This window comes from Dendrobates tinctorius, unplaced genomic scaffold, assembly GCF_039654945.1.
Source record: "Dendrobates tinctorius isolate UK_male_01 unplaced genomic scaffold, ASM3965494v1 ptg000097l, whole genome shotgun sequence".
Taxonomy (NCBI): Eukaryota; Metazoa; Chordata; class Amphibia; order Anura; family Dendrobatidae; genus Dendrobates; species Dendrobates tinctorius.
In genome coordinates, this window is record NW_027361765.1 from 24,777,793 (window position 1) to 24,803,119 (window position 25,327).

General features: G+C 45.8%; 1 protein-coding gene across 1 annotated transcript in view; it reads right to left on the reverse strand.

The window, feature by feature from the left end:
• Nucleotides 1-4,303: 4,303 nt before the first annotated feature.
• The window catches only part of LOC141099003 (tetratricopeptide repeat protein 24-like), a 145,991-nt gene continuing 124,967 nt past the window's right edge, over nucleotides 4,304-25,327 (reverse strand). The window contains exon 6 of the mRNA XM_073587048.1: nucleotides 4,304-4,372. Coding sequence (XP_073443149.1) covers nucleotides 4,304-4,372 — 69 coding nt within the window. The remainder of the gene's footprint in view (nucleotides 4,373-25,327) is intronic.

The following is a 25,327-nucleotide window of genomic DNA, read 5'->3' on the forward strand; positions in this document are numbered from 1 at the left end:
CCAGTTTGCATACGTTTGTCAAACATTATAACGTACATACCCAGGCATCCTCGGATGCAAGCCTGGGAAGAAAGATTCTCCAGGCAGCAGTTGCGCACCTCTAATCAGGGGCGCAAATTAGCATGGATTGGGTGAGCTAAGATCCCGCCCAGAGGACTGCTTTAGAACGTCCCACAGTCTCTGTGTCCCCCAATGAGACGAAGGAGAAACATGGATTTTTGTGAGTACTCACCGTAAAATCCTTTTCTCCGAGACGCTCATTGGGGGACACAGCACCCACCCTATCAGCCAGTTGGCATTTACTTATTTTGAGTTATACAAATCCTTGTACAAAGTTTAGGGTGGCCCCCTTTTTCAGACATATAGTTTCTTGCCTGAGTTTAAGGCGCGTTCTCCTACTGCTTATGCACTAAACTGAGTTACGCCCGGCCTAGGGGCGAGGGTGTATGCGGCGGAGGAGGAGCTAACTCTTTTTTTGTACACTTAGTGTCGGCCTCCAGACGGCAGAAGCACACACCCACAGTCTCTGTGTCCCCCAATGAGCGTCTCGGAGAAAAGGATTTTACGGTGAGTACTCACAAAAATCCATGTTTTCTTTATACAATCAATGTAATTATGGAAAGCTTTGGTTCATACATTATCTAACATGTGGATGTATGGAATGACTACGTTTATCTTCCATGCCTCTGGTGGGGCTTAACATCTAAAGGCCCTCATAAATATTAGATTTCTATCGATTAACCCATTTATTACCTTATCTATGTGGGGCAGTTCTTAAAAGGAATCTGTCACCAGGTTTTTGAAACCCCATCTGAAATCAGCATGATGAAGGAACAGAGACTCCGATTCCAACTACGTATCACTTACCAGACTGCTTTCTACAATTTTTTTTAATTATCTGCTGAATATCTACCATTTCTCAGAATGCTGAGCTCTGTATAACCCCACCCACATCAGTGAATGACAGTGTTCTGTATACACTGTGCATAGGCAGAAAGCTATGAGGAGTGGTAGGGGGAAAAGGGCAGATACACACAGATGGTTCTGCTTTCTATAGTTCTTCTCACTCTAATGCTGGCTTCACAACTACACTACTCAGTTTTGCTATATAATGATCTCCATGTGCTAAATATGCACAATATAGAGACTGAAGAACAGGAATCCCTATTTTTTTGTGTACTGTGTATGGGAGATATCATAGTAGTTAAAGATGGAAAGTGCAGAGGGGAAACTGGTGAAAAATGCAGTATACACAGTAGAACATATAATGGCCAGAAAAATGCTCTTCCTTCTGTATATACAAGTGACAATTTTATTCTGAAAATTAACCGGAAACAGGAGGTACTTCTTAAAAGCGATTCAAATAATGCCTCCTAAATGAGGCTTTCTTTCTGAAGGTGGAGATAAGGTACATTGTTGCATCAATATTTTAAGTCTAAACTAGAATAAGTCTTTGCTTTATTATCTTATTGTGTTTTTTTATTAAGCTTCACTCTTAGTTCGACTAGTATGCAAAGACTGCATTAAATCTACTCTGTGTGACAAAGGTCTTAAATATACAGAATTTACAGAATCTCAGACTAATGGTAAATATGCATTTCATAAAATCCATTATTCTAGAAAGTATGATTTCATAGTATAACCTTAAACTATAAATTTGCTTATGTTGTTCTTTTCATTTTTTGTTTTTGCTCTTTTAGATCAGACTGACTTTAATTGCATTCTATGTGAATTATTCAGATCATCGGCAGTCACTCATATCAAGAAAACAGATATTTTATTCAGTTTGAAAAACATTACCGCAGCTGAAAATTTAGATCTTATAGGGTAATAATTTGTGTATATTCTAAAAAGTAGTCCAATTAGCATATCTGTTCTTGATTGGGTAGCAGGATTGGAATTACATCAATTACCAAGGATGAAGTCATTTCTGGTAATATAAATAAAGACCCTTAGCACCATATAAGATCCAAGATTTCACTGCCTATCTCCAAGCCCATACTTGCATACTGTACATTGATTTATGTCTGTAGAGCAGTACATACCTTTAAGGTACAAAAGGATGAGTGAACTAGGAGACTATTGAAGTGGTGTCAGGCACTTACTTGTTCTCCTCTTCCCACTGACAACACATGCTGAGCAAATCATACATTTATTTAAGAGAGTCAGAAGCAATAGCTGTTAGCTGAACCAACATTTATCTGACATGTATCTCAAGTCCTTGGGCAACTTAAAGGAGTTGTCCAATGTGTAAAAAAATTGGGAATGGCAGGAATGTTTTTAAACAATAAAGCGAAGCATGCTCACCTCTGTGGATCCAGACCAACCCTTTTGGGTGATTTGCACAAGATAGGTACGGGAGTGATCATGTTTCATTGTTGATCATCCAAGTGCTGAGGTTGCAATGGTAATGTGACTGGATCGGCATTGGATGTTTCTCTGATGCTGTGCCATTCCGCTCAGACGTAGTAGACTACGTCTGGGTGTCCACCTCCAGTAGGTGTACACTTCCGAAAATGATGCACATCAGAGCGCATGTTCGTCTGTCTGCATCATTACAGTCTATGGCTCTGTCAGCGCATATGTCAAGGCCCCGTTTTGCAGGAGATTTTGGAAATATGTCACGACGGGAACACAGAATGCAATATGAGGGCACCCTAACAGTGGAAAGAACATCCAAACCACACAGTAATTATTAGCTACAAAAGGTAAAAAAAAAATAGAATGACTAATGAAACTGTAAATCAGACAAAAAAATTAGGACACAGCTAAATATATGTTCAGATTAACTGAATCCATGATTTTAGAGCTTTGATATGAGCTTTTGAATTGTGATTTTTGGAAAATATACCTGGTTTCCATTTAAACGATTTAATATGCAGAATTCTCCTTTGGTTAATGAAGTATTGTTCTGGGAGCTTGTCATCATCTAATGTATCCTTCCTAATCACATTCATTTTTTGATTTGGGATCACAAAATCTGTATTGTAGTTTGATTGTTCCTTATGTTCATCTGGAAGTTCTTCGACTGTAGATGATTTGTTTCTCTGTGGGCTTTATGGGGTTATGGATTAAATTTTCCAAACATCTAGGTCATTCCTTTGAAAATGTTGAACTTCTGAAGCTGGCGAGCGAATTTTGTGCTTGCGTCTTAGCCCTTCCTCAGTAGCTGATCTGCCAGAAGTTGTGATGTCACGGCTTAAACTGCAAAAGACATTTATTTCAAGATATGGTATCTATGTCATAGTATTTCATTTGTTATCATCAAGGAAGATTGTGGACTATATCTGCGCCGCCAGACAATTTAGGATGCAAAATAAGGTTAAAAGATAATGGTGGTTTATTCTACGTGTTTCAAAGTCATATATGACTTCATCCTCAAGAAATACCACAAAGACTGTCTTTTTCCCTGCACATACCCTTACAGTGGTGCTTATGTTTTAAGCCACCATCACACACAGCGATCTCACTAGAGAGATCGCTGCTGAGTCACAAGTTTTGTGACGCAACAGCGATCTCACCAGCGAGATCACTGTGTGTTACACGAATCAGCGACCGGCCCCCTTGCCGGGTATCGCTGATCGTGATCGAATACCCTGGACTTTTTTGGATCGTTGGTCTCCTGCTGGCCAGCACGCATCGCTGCATGTGGCAGGCGGGAGACTAGCGATCAGCGAGCTCCCAGGTCGTATCCAAGGTAAACAGCGTGTTTCTAAGCACCGCGCGGCGCTTAGAAACCCGCTGTTTACCTTGGTTACCAGCTCCCTGCACCAGCGCGCTGGTATCTAAGGTACACAGCGATGCAAGCGTCGTCGTCGCTGGTGCTGATCGCTTTTAAAGCTGCCTGTTTGGCAGCTCACCAGCGATCATGTAGCGAAACACCAGCGATCCTGACAAGTTCATATTGTTGTTGGGATCGCTGGTGAGTCGCTATGTGTGACGGGGCCCTTAGTCTTGTCTTGGAGCCAGTATAATAAGTGTTTATTATAGGAAGCAGGATAAAAGCCTTTTAATGTGACACCTAGTGGCTATCATCTGTTTGTGCACAATGCCAAACTAAATTCATTTGCAATTTTCTTGCCGATTGTATCTTGCATCCTCTAATGTGTTTAGGATTCAAGTTGTAAAATAGGAAGTGAACTGAGACCATTGAAATGCTTAAGATCTTCGGACAGAATGAAACCCTTAAATCATAGTTGATCTTACCTGTCTTAGCACTGTGAGACTTGAGGCAAGAGATTTAAATCTTAAAGTTATTTTCAAGTCTTTAAAATTTATTGTTTAATAGCTGTACTTCTGTAACTCACCAGGATTCATGATATTGAGAGGTGACTGATTTGCAGGCATCATTAACACAGTTGCTAGGAGATAGCTAAGAGAAAAAAAGTGAAAGTTTTTGTTTTATCGCTGGCAGCAGCATTAGATACAATTCTTTATTCTTTTATTTTCTATTAAGCTCTCTTGTCATTTATTGAATTCATATTGCTATTTTTCAATTAACTGCTAAGCGTTGCAGAAGCACAGGGAGAAATTTATAATGGCAAATTAATTTAATTCATTTTAAGCTGCCCGCTGACGTAAATATTTTCCCTTCATGTGTCAGGAATTCAAACGTCCTTATTTTTACAATTGATATGATCATTGAGAAATCGTAAACATGATTAGATTTTTTTTATCCATGGAAAATCACTTTTGATGAGAAACATTCGCATCACTGGTCTTAATTTTTTCACTTGGTAATAAAGTAACGACAATGAGTAAGCTATGATTGTAATGTTTACTATTAGCAACTAATGTCCCCATACTCATTAGATGGCTGTCTACAAAATAATGCTTCGAACAATATTTTGGTCGACAACTATCTTGGGCAACTGTCCCATATATACAGTTATGGCCAAAAGTATTGACACCCCTGCAATTTTGTCAGATAATACTCAGTTTCTTCCTGAAAATGATTGCAAACACAAATTCTTTGGTATTATTATCTTCATTTAATTTGTCTTAAATGAAAAAACACAAAAGAGAATGAAGCAAAAAGCAAAACATTGATCATTTCACACAAAACTCCAAAAATGGGCCAGACAAAAGTATTGGCACTCTCAGCCTAATGCTTGGTTGCACAACCTTTAGCAAAAATAACTGCGACCAACCTCTTCCGGTAACCATCAATGAGTTTCTTACAATGCTCTGCTGGAATTTTAGACCAGTCTTCTTTGGCAAACTGCTCTAGGTCCCTGATATTAGAAGGGTGCCTTCTCCAAACTGCCATTTTTAGATCTCTCCACAGGTGTTCTATGGGATTCAGGTCTGGACTCATTGCTGGCCACCTTAGAAGTCTCCAGTGCTTTCTCTCAAACCATTTTCTAGTGCTTTTTGAAGTGTGTTTTGGGTCATTGTCCTGCTGGAAGACCCATGACCTCTGAGGGAGACCCAGCTTTCTCACACTGGGCCCTACATTATGCTGCAAAATTTGTTGGTAGTCTTCAGACTTCATAATGCCATGCACACGGTCAAGCAGTCCAGTGCCAGAGGCAGCAAAGCAACCCCAAAACATCAGGGAACCTTTTTTTTCTTTGAATGCCTCTTTTTTTCTCCTGTAAACTCTATGTTAATGCCTTTGCCCAAAAAGCTCTACTTTTGTCTCATCTGACCAGAGAATATTCTTCCAAAATGTTTCAGGCTTTTTTAGGTAAGTTTTGGCGAACTCCAGCCTGGCTTTTTTATGTCCTTTTTCATTCAGACGCCGACGAATAGTACGGGTTGACACTGTTGTACCCTCGGACTGCAGGGCAGCTTGAACTTGTTTGGATGTTAGTCGAGGTTCTTTATCCAACATCCGCACAATCTTGCGTTGAAATCTCTTGTCAATTTTTCTTTTCCGTCCACATCTAGGGAGGTTAAACACAGTGCCATGGGCTTTAAACTTCTTGATGACACTGCGCACGGTAGACACAGGAACATTCAGGTCTTTGGAGATGGACTTGTAGCCTTGAGATTGCTCATGCTTCCTCACAATTTGGTTTCTCAAGTCCTCAGACAGTTCTTTGGTCTTCTTTCTTTTCTCCATGCTCAATGTGGTACACACAAGGACACAGGACAGAGGTTGAGTCAACTTTAATCCATGTCAACTGGCTGCAAGTGTGATTTAGTTATTGCCAACACCTGTTAGGTGCCACAGGTAAGTTACAGGTGCTGTTAGTTACACAAATTAGAGAAGCATCACGTGATTTTTCGAACAGTGCCAACACTTTTGTCCACCCTTTATGTTTGGTGTGGAATTATATCCAATTTGGCTTTAGGACAATTCTTTTTGTGTTTTTTAATTTAAGACAAATTAAATGAAGATAATAATAACAAAGAATTTGTGTTTGCAATCATTTTCAGGAAGAAACTGAGTATTATCTGACAAAATTGCAGGGGTGTCAATACTTTTGGCAACAACTGTAGTAACACCGACTCAGCCGACCGGTGTTCTCTATTAAATTGCCGCTGGCTAACATATCGGCTGGTGTCTAATCTTTAGGAGAACAATATGATCGGCAGTTGAAAATCACCATATGCTTGATCAACATCTCACCCATCAATAAGTTGGCTGGCATCAGCAGGCTCTGACAACATTATTCTAATGTGTCCAGGCACCTTTAGAAATCATTAAGCATGAACAAGAACTAAACATCAAGAATCTTATTAGTGTATCAAGGAGGTGATAATTACCACCTTTTCCAATGTAGCTCTTGATTTCACCGTTTCCCCTGTTCAATTATTTTTATATATTCACATGTAAAGCGCCATGGAATAAATGGCACTATAATAATAAATAATAATAATATAATTCAATGTAATATGAGCTATTGGTGTTAAATGCCTTTTTTTAGTAGAAATCAGGAGCTTAAATAATGAGTGGCTACCAGAAAGTGAGTTCTTTAGACTACATGGTTCCCTGCTACTGAGAAAATAAATAGACGCGTCACAGAACATTTCCCCCAAAAAAGGGCCATACAAATGGGGCACCTCTGAGGAGTGTGTGAGGAGTGCTGCAGCTGCAGGAAGACATACCAAAAAGGTTACAACAGATGACCCATGATACACTCATGAGCAAGGTGAGAGCTTATGAAACAAAAGGGCAACCATCTTAAAGGACATTCTAATCAATAGATCTTTTAAGATAAGTTCCACAACTGGATGTGTTAAAAATGTTCCTGTGCTGAGATAATCTTATAAATCTTCCCCTGCGATGTACTGTGTAATGGCTGTGACTGACCTCAGGGCCCCGTCACACATAGCGACTCACCAGCGAGCCCGACAACGATGTGAACTTGTCAGGATGGCTGGTGTGTCGCTACATGATCGCTGGTGAGCTGCCAAACAGGCAGCTCCACCAGCGATCAGGACAGCGACACGAGGGTAACAAGCGACGCATGTCGCTTAGTTACCCCACTGTGTACCTTAGTTACCAGCACGCTGGTGCAGGGAGCTGGTAACCCAGGTACACATTGGGTTTCTAAGCGCCGTGCGGCGCTTAGAAAGCCGATGTGTACCTGGGTTACCAGCTCCCTGCACCAGCACGCTGGTAGCTAAGGTACACATCAGGTTTCTAAGCACCGCGCAGCTTAGAAACCCGATGTTTACCTTGGTTACCAGCTACAGCTCGCTGATCACTGGTCTCCCGCCTGCCACACGCAGTGATGCGTGCTGGCCAGCGGGAGACCAGCGATCAAAAAAATGTCCTGGCCATTCCAGGATGATCAGCGATACCTGGCAGGGGGGGCCTGTCACTGATAAATGTCACACACAGCATCACAAAACTTGTAACTGTGTGTGACGGGGGCTTAACAGGGACATGGTAAGATATCTGGCCAGGGGAGGAAGCAAAAGAGAGTATACAGACAGGACAGCAAGGGATCACAGCTGCTGGTTTCTGTAAGGCAAAACATTTCCCTGCCTGTTTAAAAACTTGTTTTACCTCCCAGGAAGAATTAACTGCTATCCCCTGCTGTCCTGTTTGTTTACTCTTTTGCTTCCTCCCTTGCCAGAAGCTGTGGTATAATCAGACCCTGTTCCTGCATGGTGAGACACAGCCATTACAAAGGGTCATATTTATAAGATTATCTCAGGAAAGGAACATTTTTTAACACATAACATTGTGGATCGTATTTTTATTCCAATGTCCATTGATTAAAATGTACTTTGTTGATGGTGTAAGAGTGGTGGACTATGGCTGCCGAATTTCTACCCTTGATAACTCCAATCGCATCACTGCTGTGTATCGTGAACAGTGTCCTGCGTCTTTGTGAATATCATGATGCAATGTGCCATGTGAAATGTAATATGTTCCTGTGTAATGTATAGTAATATAGTAATGTGAAATATAATATACATAGTGTGTAGCAATTGTGATAAAACACTCCGGGATCGCCTTTGCTGGGGTCAAAGGTCACGTGCATTCAGCATGAAACTCAGGCGCAGAGCTGGGATTTGGGTGTAACTGACCCTGGGTCAGGTTTATTAACGGTGAAAGCAATCAGTATCAGTATCTGGAAGGTCGCCGGTGCCCCGTGCAGTCCAAACGGCATATACACATACTGAAATAAACCTTCCGGCGTAGCAAATGCTGTCTTTTCTCTGGCAGCCTCCACCAGAGGGATCTGCCAATACCCGTTTGTTAGGTCTAGGGTCGTAATATACCGGGCTTTTCCTAACCGATCTATTAACTCGTCGACCCGGGGCATGGGGTAGGCATCAAATTTTGAGACCGCATTCAGTTTCCTGAAGTCATTGCAGAACCGGATGGTGCCGTCTGGTTTAGGAATTAGCACAATCGGGCTGGACCACGCACTGTGCGATTCCTCAATGACTCCTAACTCTAACATTGCCTTCACTTCTCGGGAAACGGCTTCACGGCGCGCTTCCGGGATTCTGTAGGGCTTTACGTGAACTGTGACACCAGGTTCCGTTACGATGTCATGTTTCATTAGCATAGTCTGCCCGGGTTTTTCTGAGAAAAACTTTTGGTTGTGAAGTAGAAACTGCCTGACTTCCGTCTTTTGCCGCTCCGAGAGAGTCTCTGCAACCCGTACCTCCGGTACGGTATGCGAGCAGACAGGACGGGCCAGCTCCACTGACAAGGCAGACCGATCCTTCCAGGGCTTTATCAGATTTACATGATAAATCTGTTCAGGTTTCCGTTTACCTGCTTGGTATACTTTGTAGTTTACTTCACCAACTCTTTCCTTGATCTCAAAGGGGCCCTGCCACTTTGCCAGGAACTTACTGTCCACCGTGGGGACCAGGATCAACACCCTATCTCCGGGTGCAAACGTACGGATCTTGGCGCCCCTATCATAGATTCTTTTTTGGGCTCCTTGAGCCTGTATCATGTGTTCCTTGACGATAGGCATAACAGCCGCAATACGGTCCTGCATTTGTGTGACGTGATCTATCACTGTTTTAAACGGAGTGACCTGACCCTCCCAGGTTTCTTTTGCAACGTATAACAGTCCGCGAGGACGTCGGGCATACAATAACTCGAAAGTCGAGAATCCCGTGGAAGACTGGGGTACTTCCCTGATGGCAAAAAGCAAATACGGAAGTAAATAGTCCCAGTTCTTCCCATCCTTGTCTATCACCTTTCTCAGCATCTGCTTCAGAGTTTTATTGAACCGTTCAACCAACCCGTCTGTTTGAGGGTGATACACGGATGTGCGTAACGGTTCGATTTGTAACAATCGGCAGAGCTCCTTCATTATCCTGGACATAAAGGGGGTCCCCTGGTCGGTGAGTATCTGTTTTGGTATACCGACCCGACTAAACACATGCAACAGCTCCTTGGCAATCGTCTTGGTGGCCGTGTTACGCAAAGGGATGGCCTCCGGGTAACGAGTGGCATAATCCAAGATGACCAGGATATGTTGGTGTCCACGTGCAGACCGTGGAAGGGGCCCAACTAAATCCATCCCAATCCTCTCAAACGGGACTTCAATAATAGGTAGGGGTACCAAAGGGCTACAGAACCGGGGCTTAGGTGCAGAGCAGTGGCGTAGCGTGGGGGGGGCGGGGGGGCGGTCCGCCCCAGGCGGCACGTGTGTGGGGGCGGCGCGGCAGCAGCAGCAATTCATCTCCTCTGTGGGAGAAGCGCGGAGGCACAGTGCAGCAGCATCGGGCCGGCCTGTGTGCGGGCACATGAGGCTGAGCAGAGCGGCCTGTTCGCCATCGATAGAAGGGGCGGGCTGTGACGTCGTTCAGCAGCGTCCCGCCCCCTCCAGCCTTTGCTCCTCGGTACTGAGGCGGCTTTGGCGCTGGGGGCTGTGGAGGAAGTGGGGACGCTGGCAGCCTTCCCGGGAGGATGGGCCGAGGCCCCATTCATTCATGGCGGAGCCGCCGTCTAACAAGGTGAGAGGTCTCCGGTGGTGTGTGAGTGCCCGACACCAGCGCCATTCCTGTGCCCAGTACAGCAGGGCAGGTGGAGGTGGGCGCACACACTGGCAGCCCACAGTCCTCGTCTGGGACCCCACAAGGGCGCCTTGGGGTCTGTACTGTCACCAGTTCTCTGCCCCTCATTACTTGCATCCTGGGGTGTGGGGCAGGCACGTTACTGTGGGGGTGTCTGCTGGGGGTTGTAGTCCTGATGTGATATAAATGGGGCAATTCTCTGCACCCCCTGATAGTGAGGCCGGTGCTGGGTGGTCTCCTCATCTCTACACCACAGTTTAAGGGGATTTCCATCACTTATTGTTGGGTCCAAGGTGGAATAATTAAGCCGAGACCCCCAAATCCTATTCTTGCCCCCTGGATCAGCGCCGCTCATCACGCTCACAGCAGAGTCTTGGGCAATCTATGGTCATCAATGTCTGGAAGGGGTGTCGCATGACCGCAGCAGCCAGTCCAATGCCACCAATCATCTGCAGCGTTCTGTCCTGCGTCGTAGATGATGATGGTGGAGACCTCATCTAGCTGTCCTGTCTAATGGTCGTAGTGATGTGATGTCACACCGCCGCCATCGGTTGTCATTCTGGGGATGCTCCTTAAGTACACAGCCGTACGGTGGCCCCCAGCCGAGTGCAGGGGCCGGGGTTCCTCTCTCATCATGTATGACCGCATACACAGGTCTGCTGGATTTCATACACATCCTATACCCGTGTATATATAGAGAACTGCAAGAAGATGAAAGTCTAGAAATTTAGAAATAATAACAGCAGAGTAAAGGTACTGTCACACTAAGTGATATCGCTAGCAATATCGCTATAACTTGTGACGATATAGCGATATTGCTAGCGACATCGCTGTGTGTGATACTTACCTACGACCCGCTCCCCCGCTGATTATCGCTGATCGCGCGAGAACGTCCAGGACTGTTTCTTGTCGTCAGCTTCCTGCGGCGAGACGAGCGACGAGCGTGGAGCCGGGCGGGAGGACGTAGGATCGCCACGTCTGACTGGTAAGTAGCGACCCCCGTCCCCAGCGATGTCGCTGGTGAGATCTGCCTGTGTGGCAGCTCACTAGCGACCACTTAGCGATGTACCAGCGATCCTGACCGCGTCATATCACTGGTAGATCGCTAAGTGTGACTGTACCTTTAGTAGCAGACTAAAAATTATATCTTTGAGTGTAGTGTGGGCTCTTCGGATGCTTCCGGAATCCGGATTATCATTGACCAAAGGGGCGGCAAATTTTTCGACCGCCCCGGGCGCCACAAACAGTTGCTACGCCACTGGTGCAGAGGCTTGGCAGTCAGGACAAGACTCGCAATATACACGAATATCGTGATGCATGCCTGGCCAAACAAAACAGTGTAATATCCTTTCGGTGGTTTTCTGGACTCCCAGGTGACCTCCCATCACATGTCCGTGGGCCAGGTCCAGCACCTGCCGCCGGTAGGGTTTTGGCACGACTAATAGTTGCACCGTATCTTCCCCCTTTTTCTCTATCTGATAGAGTAAATCATTCTCCAGAACCATGTAAGGATATGCCAGCCTAGAGCCAGGTTCTACGGGTACCCCATTTATCACTTTTACATTTGTCCTAGCCTGAGAAAGGGTAGGATCCTTTATTTGCTCGCTTTGGAAGTCATCTTTCTGAACTTCTAAATCCGGCAAACGGGGAGGTGGACGGCTGTCAGCCTCCTCCTCTTCCCCGGTCTCCTCATTATCACCCGCCATGACTGAAAACGGGAAATGAAGGTCATTTCCCGCAGACTCTTCCCCCAAGTCATCCGGGGAGACCTCTTCCAGGGGTTGGGGACCCACACGCTCCCTGGGAGAAGAATCATGTACACTATTACCCGAGGGCATCAACTGATTCTCCCACAATTGCCAGAAGTGGGGAAAATCCCGGCCCAGGATAACATCATGCAATAACGCCGGGACGAGTCCTACTTTATGTTGCACAGACCCATAGGAAGTAGTAATGCATATGACCGTGGTGAGGTACGAACAGGTGTCTCCATGCACACACGTTACAGAAAATTTGTCTGATGGTCCAGTCGGGGCTGACACCAGACTGGCCTTCACCAGAGTCACCACACTTCCCGAGTCTAACAATGCCACCACATTTTTGCCATCAACAGTTAAATCACACAAGTGTTTTTCCACATCCTTTTGACTGGCATTCACACTCACTACCCGTGCAACCATAGACATGCGGTTTTTAGAGTCTGTGACGTCGCACTGCATGGGTTAAGTAGTGACCGGACAGTTCGCAGCAATATGTCCCATCTCTTGGCAGCGGAAACACCTAACGGGCCCCTTGCTTAGACCATAGTTCGTTACTCTCGGCCTCGCAGTGCGGGCAGTCCCGTTTTCCTCCCCCACTGTCTTAGGGATTTTTCCATCTCCCCTACTCCCTGGAACAGTCTTACCGGTTCCACGTGGAGATGATGAAGAACGAGGTGGGGTAGCGTCGTCTCGGAGTCCTTCCGCCACGGAGTAACGTTCAACCAGATCCACCAGTTGATCTGCCGTCGTAGGATTTCCATGGCTTACCCACTTCCTCAGGGCTGGCGGTAGAGCTCTCAGGTACTTGTCCATGACGACTCTCTGGATTATCTCTGGCGCTGTCAACACCTCGGGTTGTAGCCACTTCTTCGTCACATGGATCAGGTCGAACATCTGGGACCGCGGTGGTTTATCCGGCTGATAAGTCCATTGATGCACTCTCTGTGCACGGACAGCGGTCGTCACTCCCAGCCGGGCCAAGATCTCGGCTTTCAGTTTGTCAAAGTCCTGCGCGGCTTCAGGCTCTAAGTCATAATAAGCCTTTTGGGCCTCACCGGAAAGAAACGGGGCAATCAGGCCGGCCCATCGTGCCTTTGGCCATTTTTCTCGCACCGCCGTCCGTTCAAACGTGGTCAGGTATGCCTCGACGTCATCTTCGGTCGTCATCTTCTGCTAGTACCGACTCACGTGAATCACTCTCGACTCGGCTTCCAGGTTAAGCTCAGGTAAGCTTGCCAAGCGCTGCGCCACCTGCTGGAGAAGCGAACGATCGGTAACTGTCATGTCCACCAACTCCTTCAGCTGGGCCATCATCACCCGATTAGCTTCTTGCTGGACGGCGGTGGACTGTACCAGCGCTTTCACCACGTCTTCCATGCTCATGCTTGCAACGTGATGCCCGCGTTCTCCACCACAATGTGATAAAACACTCCGGGATCGCCTTTGCTGGGGTCAAAGGTCACGTGCATTCAGCATGAAACTCAGGCGCAGAGCTGGGATTTGGGTGTAACTAACCCTGGGTCAGGTTTATTAACGGTGAAAGCAATGCAAAAGGAAATAAAACATAAAAAAAATCCTTGCCTGTCCGGCACTAACTAAACAATGGACAACCTAACTACCAACTGGTGGGCTTCTCCCGTCCAGCCAAACCACAGTTGCAGTGGGCACTGCTTCCACTCACGTGTGTCTCTCACACAGACAGGCTCTCTGTGTTCCCAGGCTGAGACACTCACACAACCACCTTGCAACCTTTTATATCCACCTCCCATTATTCATTAGCAAGCAGGTGCGATACTGACCAGACTAGGCCACATAGGAAAGGAATCTGGGCGAGATATACCTGCCCTCATCCACTATTCCCACATGATTCTCACACAATGTTATACTTAATGTTGGTATAATGTAATGTATAATGTTGGATGTGATAATGTAAAGCATGATAGATACAGGTATTGTAATGTTTACATGGAACTGTGGGAAAGGTTAAGTCTGGCCAGCAACAGACTGCATGGTCAGAGACAGTTAATGTTGGGCCTAGCTCACAGTGGGAGGGGTCAGCTGCTATAGACACAGACCATTCTTTCTAGAACTTCAGTTAAGACCTAGTGTGCAGTAAGAACGGACATATAGTCTACAGGTTGTTGAGGTCATGTGATTTGGGTGAATTGAGGCAGGAGGAAAAGCAGAACGGACGGGAGATAAAGATTCACACTAGCATTGATGGAGACACAGGGTGTGAACAGTGTTGTAACTAGAGACTGATCCCCAAAAGGAGTGGCCCCAGATGAGAGGGAGGCAGAGGACGGCACCCTAGCAGACAGGCCCCTTCTACTAGTGCAGGACTCTAGTGGCCTAACTGAAACATGTGGGAAGCTTTGTGCCTGCTATCTCCTGTACACAGTTGGAACTGAAGGACTGTTGGAAATGTCTAGTAAAGAACTGTTGTTGAAAAGGAACTGTTGGTCTCTTGAGTTGTTTTATGGTCCTGGCCAGCTGAGAGGAGTGGCAGCAAAATCCACACACCCAGACAGGACTGTGTTTTCCATATAGCATGCCGAGGCATTGGGAGCCAGTCCATGGACCACAACTATCGACCCTTTAATGCAAGGGAGCTGTAGTATGTAAAATGAAACAGATTGGTTGTGTGTATATCACAGTGGGAGCCTGCTTGTTAGCATTGTGTTATTGTGGTGGTGTGCAGCACTACTTTTATACTTGTGACGTAGATGGCACAGACTCTGTGCCACAGTGTTGTAGTAAGAGGGAAAAGAATTTTATACAAAAAAAAGACTAGGCACCAAGACGACATTTGGTCACACCAAGTTATATGCCTGGAAAACCTGCTGTTGCTTTAGTGTCATTGCGGTCTTGTGTATGAAGGGCTGAATATTGTCACCATAGTGCAGGCGTTGGGCTGATAGAGGGAATAAGTGGCATAGGGCACCACAGGCTGAGAGTCCCTTCAGTTCTGAAAAAGATAGAGTCTTTGGAGATCAGAGTATTGTTACTATGTGGAATGTTAGATCAGAGTCTGTGTGGATTAAAAGCGACTGAGTAAGGCCTCTTTCACACATCAGTTTTTTGCCATCAGGCAGGATCTGGCTTTTTTTTGTAAAACCGGATCCGGCGAAATGCAATGCCGGATCCAGTTTTTCCCCATTGACTTGCATTAGCGCCTGATCGCGCCGGATGGCATTGCGTTTCATCCGTTTTTTGCCGGATCCGGCTACTTGTCTCATTCCGGCGTCTGGAAAAAATGGCTACTGTAACGTTTTTTGTCTCCGGCAAAAAAGCCGGAAGCGCCGGATCCGACGCTTCCGGCTTTTTGCTACAATGAAAGTCTATGTGCGCCGGAATGTGCCGGATCCAGAAAAAGACGGATCCAGCCACCGGATCCGTTTTTTTAAGTCTGCGCATGCTCAGATCCAATTGGCCAGCCCCCAGGAAACAGGTATAACCTGCTAGACGGATCCAGCAGAAAAACAGATCCGTTTCTACAGTTCTCCAAAATTTATGCCGGATCCGTTTTTTCTAAAAATAGCCGGATCCTGCCTGACGGCAAAAAACTGATGTGTGAAAGTAGCCTAAGATGGCCTTTCAATGAGCAAAGTGGAACAAGCCACTGCCACAATCCCCTGACTACAGCTTATTCCTTCCAGGAATAAAAAGTTGGATTCATGTAGTTTACATAAAATTGTTAATACTTCTTTACCCAGACATCATATGTGAGGGGAGAGTTAAGAGATCCTCACACACATTAGACTGTTGCCAGTTCTTTCTCAAATGTAATGCATTTTGGGGCTTTTTGGCTTTAGCCCAGAAAACACTATTGACCACAGAATGACAGGAGACTGCCTTGCTTGCGACTTGTAATGATGACTGGATAGAACATTAGTGAACGGAAGGGAGTTTAAGAGAGATTGGTGCCAGGGCTATTGTACATGGAGATAGCTTTATTATATTCAATGGTGTCCAAAGGTAAAATATCCTTGGCCTTGAGAAGTCTGTGAGGCTAAGGGTCTCGTTACATTTAGCGATGCACCAGCGATCCCAACAACGATATGACCCGGTCAGGATCACTGGTGCATAGCTAAATGGTCGCTAGTGAGTGGCCAAACAGGCAGATCACACCAGCAACGCAGCAGCGATAAGCGATCCAGCGGCGGTCGCTCTTACCTGTCGCACGGCAGCGATGATGACGACTTCCGCCTGCGTCCATGTGTTGCTAGTTGGCACCAGCGGGACGCCAACGAGGAAGAAATGGCCCAGGATGGCCCCCCAGCGGGGGGGGGCGGTCGCAGGTATGTGTCACATGTAGCGAGATCGCTAGCGAGATCGCTGTTGCATCACAAAATCGATGACGCTTTAGCGAGATCGCTAGTGATCTCGCTATGTGAGAAGGGGACTTAACTGTTATAAGTTATCCAGTTTATCTGTGTTAAGTTTTAATAGATTGTGGGAAGATAAGACTTCACTATGGTCTCTGTAAAGTTTGTATTGGCCAGTATTTAATTAAAAGTTGGTATGTTTCAAAATTATTACAAATTAATCCAATTATGTTTGTGTTCTATGCCATCAAGGGTGATAAGCTACCAACAGGCATAGCTAAGCCACTTTGAGTACAATGCAACTAACAAGCTTACAGTTGGCTCCACTTACCCTTTTGGATATGGGTTTAACAGCCCAAGCGCATGGGGGACATTACCCATTCCTTTGCATGGTTATGCTTCAATATTTGTGTCCTTTAGCCTGCCTTATATTTGGCGCATGTTCCCATTACTATTTCAACAATTTTATCAACATATAATTGATGGAGCATTATTATGCCATTTCATCAGAAGCCACAGTGCACTTTAGCGTTTTTCTTGTATGTATAGGTGCTTTCAATATTTTGCCAATTTAGCGAGTGCATTATGAGTTAAATGATTAGAGGATGAAACACTCGGTATCTATGCAAATACGGTGCTGGTGACGTAGATTCTCCCAGAGCGCCGGTGTCATTGAGATGTTCTACTATCATGCGCACAGTAAACACTGGCACTTGCCATGTCAAAGATGTCGTGGGTGACACAATCGTAACCAGCGCGCCTGAACAGCCGACATACCTTTTTTCTACTCTTCCTGTTTGTTGTGACATGCGCAAATTGACCTAGGAGACGCCAAGTTTTGGCGAGATTACATTTGGCTTACTAGGGTGAGTTCTGCCACAAATCCTGTACACCTGTCACTGAATCACTAATCATTGTATTTTGCAAAGTTTATGCATGTTTTATTTTACATTATCTACCGTATTTTGCGGATTATAAGATGCTCCGGATTATAAGACACACCCCAAATTTTGAGGAGAAAATAGGAAAAAAAACCTTTTAATAAAATGATGGTGCTTCTTACAATCCATGCATCTTATTGCTTACCGGGGGGGGGGGGGGGCTGCTGGAATAGGCAAGAGTGGAGGGTTGCTGCAAGCCGCAGGCTGGGATGAGGGGGTGTTCGGATGTGCGGCGTGCCGCTGCGAGTGTCCGGTGCTGCAGGTGTCCGGTGCTGCAGGGGCTCAGCTGATATTTTGTGAAAGGCCAGAGCCCCCAAGGTTCCATGGTTTCCTATGTGGTGGATTCCGAGAAATGGCTGCCGGGGCGGCGCATGCACAGAGGGAGATCTTGGCACCAAGTTCTCGGGAGATGAGATCTCAGCGTTGAGATCTTATCTCCCAAGATATTGGTGCTGAGATCTCCATCTGCACATGAGCCCCACCCGGCAGCCATTTTCCCGGAGTCCACCGCACAGGAAATCATGAAACTGTGGGGGCTCTAGCCTTTCACAAAATGTTGGCAGAGCCCCTGCAGAACCGGACAACCGGAAAACCGCAATGGTGGACACCTGCAGCGGCAGACACCCACAGCACTGGACACCCTAGCGGCGCACTGCACATTCGAACACCCCCTCATCCCAGCCTGTGGCCTGCAGCATCGCTCTACTCTTTCCTGCTCCAGCAGTGACCCTGGGACCCTCCTCCCATGTGGCCAATAAGGTATATCCGCATTTTAAGACACACCCACATTTTCCCCCCAAATTTAGGGGAAAAAAGTGTGTGTTATAATCCTAAAAATACGGTACTTATTTGCACTTTATTATGTGAATTATCAAATATTGATTACATACATGTATATTGTAATCATCTTTACAAATTTGTATGGCACTTATGCACTTTATTGTTTTAATCAACTTATTATGGATGTGTTGTTAAATACTCTGCTTGTTCACAATTCACATTGCTTGAGAAAGGCTCACACCTTGAGCCAAAACGTCGCAGAAGCCCACATGGGCTACTAAACAACAATATTTTTTCTAAGAAGGAGTGCTGTCTTCATCTTTTATGTAATATATAAAGGATCAGTTTCTGCCTGGAAGGTCTGGCACCCATTTTTCACATACTGCTTGCCAGTGTTGCTTTTCAACTTTCATGTACTGTATATACTGTATATATAAGCGGAAAGCAAATAGAAGAATCAGGTAATAGCATAGCCATATCAAGACCATCCAGCCTAAAAAGACAAGTGTAAATAGACAATCATGACAAAGTAACAAAGCAGGAATATAATACATGAATAAAGGAAAAACAGGGACCCACCCTTAAATGAATAATTTCTTTACAAAACCCCCATCGCTAACTTTCCTTCCTTTAGCTATTACCTGATCACTCTGTGGCCTTACCTCTGACTTTTTGACAGGTTTACTAAGTATTGTACTTTCTTTTTTCCCATTCAAGCCATCTAGCATTTTGCAAACCAATATTTTGTACTTGATAGATGTTATTGTAGGATATATGATACATGCTGGGACTGTATAGGATACACAGTCCTGCTCATCGTTATTGGCACCTATGAAGTTTAAATGCAAAACTTGGAATATCGTCTGAAAAATGAATCAACTGAAACACTTTTTTGGATAGAGCACTTGTGTTCAATACAAAATAGCAAATGATAAACAATAATTTAAAACAAAAACCAATGGGAGGAAAAATAGAAAAACCTTAAGCTTGCTGTGACACTAGTATTAGCACCCTTTACATTAAATTAGTGTGGAAACACCTTTTGACTCACCTGTGGTAAATCACACATGAGAATCACCTGTGATTAATTGTTGGTGCCCATGTGACATGAATAAGCCAATGAATGATGACTTCAGGATTATAAAAAGCCGCAAGTTCCTTTATCACAATGGTGAAGGCAAAGGAGCTGTCTGAGGACATCAGAACTGCTATTATTAGCAAACACAAGACTTCCAAAGGGCATCAGGTCATCTCCAAAGACCTTGGTACCCCAGTTTCAACAGTGCGCAATAATATTAAGAAGTTTGCCAAGCATGAAACCGTCAAGAACCTTCCTGGACGTGGGGGAAAAGCCGGATTACTTACCGGTAATGCTCTTTTAATGAGTCCACGACAGCACCCACTTGGAGAGAGGGATCCGCCCATAGGAACAGGAAACCTACAGAGATAAAAGAGGGCGGTCCGCCTCTCCTCCTCAGTTGGATTTCAGAGTACCCGGAGGACCGCCAATTATTAGGCCATTATATTATTCTATATGCTCATTGTATTTCTATAACTAAGATGGTGTATATATATATATTGTTAACTTCTAGGGAGGGTTAGTGAACGGGTGCTGTCGTGGACTCATTAAAAGAGCATTACCGGTAAGTAATCCGGCTTTTTACTCTTCGCCACGACAGCACCCACTTGGAGAGACTTTCAGAGACCTTCACCTGGGAGGGACCACCGTGCTGAGGACCGCTCTACCAAAGGTTAGGTCGGATGAGCATGATAACTCCAGTCTATAGTGGTTATAAAAGGTAGAGGGTGTTGACCAAGTAGCAGCCTTACATATAGACTCGATTGCGACATCTCCCCTCTCTGCCCAAGAAGAAGCCATTGCTCTGGTGGAGTGTGCCTTGATACCTTCCGGGGGATCTTCATTGCTTGCGGAGTATGCCAGGCTGATCGCATCTCTGATCCATCGTGACAGGGTACCCCTTGTGACCTCATATCCCTTCTTTTGGCCCTGGAAGGAAATAAATAGAGCTCTACTCTTCCTCCAGCTGCTAGATCTCTCGATGTATTGTAATACTGCTCTTCTAACATCTAGCGTATGAAATTTAGTAGAAGGGTTACTAAAAAATGAGGGGAGGTGGATTTCTTGTGATCTATGGAACTTCCCTGCTACCTTTGGTAAGTATGAGGGGTCTGGTTTTAATATTAGCTGATCCTGGAATGTTAATAGGAAAGGGGTTCTATCGATAGTGCTTGTATGTCGCTAACCCTTCTGGCTGAGGTTAGTGCAACTAGCAGTACTGTTTTGAGAGATAGGTGTTTAAGGGATATTGAGTCTAATGGTTCAAACAGAGCACGTGTAAGGGCCTCCAGCACCAAATTCAAGTCCCAAGGAGGGACCCTAGGTATGTGTACCGGTTCGCTCCGCTCACAGGCCGAGATAAATCTGGTAATCCATCTATTCCCTGCCACATTATAACTATAGAGGGCCCCTAGAGCCGACACCTGGACTTTTAGAGTGTTAACAGATAGTCCTAAATTTTTTCCCTTTTGTAGAAATTCTAGGATTGCTGTTATTGGAATTTCTCTGGAATCAGGGGCTGTGTGAAACTCTAGGAATTTTCTCCACACCCTGGTGTAAATTTTTGTTGTAGACAATTTCCGACTTTGTAGGAGAGTGTTGACTAGCCCTTCCGAAAAACCTCTTGCCCTCAACATTTCCCTTTCAAGTTCCAAGCCGTCAAGTGGAGATTGTCCACATGAGGATGGAAGAATGGCCCCTGCGAGAGTAGCCTGGGGGTTGAAGGAAGCACCCAAGGGTCGGTCACTGACATTGCCCGCAGGCATGAAAACCACGGTCTCCTGGGCCAGAATGGTGCTATTAAGATTATTCGTGCCTTCTCTGCCCTGATCTTCCTGATCACCTGCGGTAGTAGTATGATTGGGGGAAAGGCATATGCCAGTTTGAACCGCCATGGGGCCTGGAGGGCATCCAGGATTTCTGGGCTGTCTGTTACATTCAGAGAGGCGAATCTTCGCACTTGTTTGTTTTTCCTGGTGGCGAAGAGATCTATCTGGGGAAGGCCCCATAGTGACACGATGTTTGTGAATATTTGCCGGCTCAGGCACCACTCTCCTTGCCGCAGTGTGTGGCGGCTTAGAAAATCCGCTTCTGCATTGTCTTCTCCTCTTATGTGGAGGGCTGAGAGAGATGAAAAATGTTTTTCGGCTAAGGACAAGATCTTCCTTGCGGAAGACATTAATGCGACTGATCGAGTCCCGCCTTGCCTGTTCAGATATGCGACCACTGTGGTGTTGTCTGACAGGATTCTTACGTTATCTCCTTGTAACTGTGGGAGAAAATGATATAATGCATGACCCACTGCTTTTAACTCTTTCAAGTTTGATGAATCGTGCTCTTCCCTTATATCCCATATGCCTTGGGTGAAGGTGCTTCCCATGTGGGCTCCCCATCCTGTGGGGCTGGCGTCAGTAGTAATTATACGGTAGGGTGTTACTACCCATGGTACTCCTCCCGATAAGTTATTATCGTCTAGCCACTATGTTAGGGAGGTTAGGACTATCTGAGATAAAGTGATTTTTTTACTTAAATTCCCCTGGTCCTGAATCTCCTCCAAGAGGATTTGATGCTGTAAATCTCTTGTATGGAATTGGGCCCACCGAACCGCCGGGATGCAGGAAGTAAGGGACCCCAGGAGGGACATTGCATCCCTTAACGACATGTGTGGTTCGTTTATCGCTAATCTGACCTTCGTTTTAATTGTTGTAATCTTTACCTGTGGTAGCAGACATTTTTGGCTTATGGAGTCTAGCTGAAGACCCAGGAAGGACTGAACTGATTGTGGTTCGATTCTGGATTTCTTGAAATTTATTACCCAACCAAGAGCCTGTAGGGATAAGATTGCATCAGCCACTTGTTCATTACATTGTTTAGTTGAGTTACCTATTATCAAAAAATCATCCAAATAGGGTACTATCAGCGTGTCCTTTTGGCGTAAGAAAGCCATCACTTCCAGCATCACCTTTGTAAAGACTCTTGGAGTGATGGAAAGGCCGAATGGCATGGCTGTGAACTGAAGGTGTTTTATGGTGCCCTCGAGGAAGACCGCCACTCTGAGGTATTTCTGAAATCTGTAATGGATGGGAAGATGATAATAGGCATCTTTCAGATCCAGGCCTGCCATCATTCAATTGGGAAAAAGGAGCTTAATTGCGGATCTAATAGACTCCATCTTAAATTTATGATTTGTTATAAAAGTATTCAGTTTCTTCAGGTTAATTATCGTCCTGAAGGAGCCATCGGGTTTAGGTATCAGAAAGAGAGGGGAGTAAAATCCTCTCCCTTCCTGTCCTTTTGGCACCTGGACCAAGACTTTTTTGTCCAGAAGACTGAAAATTTCAGTCTCTAAGGCCCGCTGTTGGACTGGGGAGTTAAGGGATGTTAAAATGACTGAGTTACGGGGCACATGATGGAACTTTAATTTTAGTCCTTCTCTAATAATGCCCAGGACCCAAGGGCTGGTCGTGATTTTCTCCCATTCCTGAAGGAAAATTTTTAGTCTCCCTCCTACTGGAGGGACTGGTTCTTTAGGTCCGATCTCTGCGGAAGGAGGATCCCCTAAACATAGCACCTTTTCCTTTTCCTTCTTTCGTGGCCCAGCGGTTCTGATTTTCTGCTGTTCTTCCCCTACCAAATGGTCATCTTCTGAACGCTCTCCTATAAAATGGGAGAGAGGGGTTAGGGAACCCTTTTTTCCTTTCTTTTGCTTTAGCAAGGATTTCGTCCAACGCTTTTCCAAACAAAAACTCACCCTCACAAGGTATGGCACAGAGCTTTGCCTTGGATTGGGTATCACTTCTCCAGCTTTTAAGCCATAGGCTTCGTCTGGCGTTATTAAGCAAGCCTGCTGTTCTGGCTGCCATGCGTAGTGAATCGGCTGATGCGTCTGCTATGTATGCCGCTGCGCCACGAATCAGTGGTATGGCTGCTCGTAGCTTGTCTCTGGAGACTTTTTGTTCCACTTGTTGGTCTAGCTGATCAATCCAGATCAGCATAGAGCGAGCTGTGCACGTACTGGCTATTGCCGGCTTAAACGTGCCCGTGGTTGCCTCCCATGCTCTCTTTAGTGAGGCCTCCGCTTTCCGGTCCAGTGGGTCTTTTAGAATCCCTGCGTCTTCTACTGGTAAGGCCGACTGCTTTGAGGCTGAGGCAACTGCCGCGTCGACCTTCGGGACCTTAGACCACATTAACAATTCCTCGTCGCTAAAGGGATACCTTCTTTTTGAAGCCGAGGGAAGATAACCTCTCTGATCCTGCTTCTCCCATTCCTTTTTGACTAAGGCCTTTATTGCCGGTATAACGGGAAAAACCCTCTTCCTCCTATCTGTCAATCCCGCAAACATAATCTCTTGGGTCGTTTGCGGCTCCTTAGTGTCTGTGCAACCCATGGTGTTTCTTACAGATTTCACCAAGTTGTCCATGTTCTCTAACGGAAAACATGAACGACCCTCCATATCAGAGGAAGAGGATGATGTAGACGTATTGGAGCTGTCAGAGACTACTGCTTCGTCTTCATCTGTATCTAAGCTAACTGCCGTTGGTTTGTTAGCCTTAGATTTCTTAGATATGCCGCTAGACTGGGTTAGGGCCTGTAGTTCCTCCCTTATTATAGCCCTAATATCTGTGGCTGATGTTGAAGTCTGTTTTGTATTTTCAGAAATGCATTTTTTGCACAGCCTCTTTGTATAAGTGTCCGGTAAAGGACGTGTACAGAGGGCACATTCCTTGTTTTTTGATTTTTCCTTCCTTTTAGCCTATGGTGGACATAGCAGAGGAGAGAGAGAGAGGGAGAGCGAGAGAGAGAGAGAGAGAGGTTCTTTAACAGCTTGATAGGCAGAGAGTCGTCCACTCACCCAGAGAAGCTGTAGGTACCAGTTCAGGAGGCTGAGAAGGGGTTCTTTTGGCATGACTTCTGTGGCTCCTATCCGAGGAGTCTCGCTGTTCCGCTGCCGCTACATCACCTGCCTGGGGATGCGTGTCCTGTCTTGGGGAAGACATGTCTGCACGCTCTATCACTATCCCCCTCGGTTTTTTATGCCACCCTTCAGTACCTGGTACCTCCCCCTCCCAGGTGCGCCTGCTTCCGGTGCATTCATTTAGCCTGCGCCCGGCCTGGAAACACCGTCCGGCGCCGCTATATTAAATCACGTTCCCTTTTTTTCTTTTTCGGAGGGGGCGGGGAGTGCTCCTCTGCTGGTATCGCGCGGCTGTGAAAGACCGCGCATGCGCTGTACGCTGAGGAACCTCCGGTAACCCAGAAGTTCCTCCTTACCTCTTCCCAGCGCTGTACCTGCGTCCTCGCTGTACCTGTGTTTCAGAACGCCAGAGATAGCCTCTCTATCTCAGCTTCGCACTCCCACACGGACCGGGATGGTTGCCTCCAAGATCCCGGTGACGTGTATCCATATAAGAAAACCCCCGGTCGGCTCCACCCGGTACCGGTGTTTCTTTTGCGCTGCCACCGTCTCAGACGAGGGGGGAGCCGGATTCCAGCACTCCCCCGACGCTGCTTCTGGACCGGAACCCCTGCCGTTCGCACGGACACTGCACAGGCGGTTCCTTGGCCCAGGTATGTCTTCTGTAGAGATCCTGTGGTTCCGATAGGAACAGGAAACCAACTGAGGAGGAGAGGCGGACCGCCCTCTTTTATCTCTGTAGGTTTCCTGTTCCTATGGGCGGATCCCTCTCTCCAAGTGGGTGCTGTCGTGGCGAAGAGTAAAAGAGGAAAATTTACAAGAGATGTCTTTGAAGGTTGGTGCAAATGGTGGAGAAAACACCACATCAAACATCCAAAGACCTGAAGGCCAACCTGGAACAGACTTGGGTCATGGTTTCAACAAGTATCATGCGACGCACACTAAACCAAGCTGAGTTTTATGGGCGAAGGCCAAAGAAGAAACCATTGCTGAAGAAAAGACATAAAAAGGAACATCTGATTTTTGCCAAAGAGTAACTTGACAAACCACAATCCTTCTATGAAGATGTTCAGTG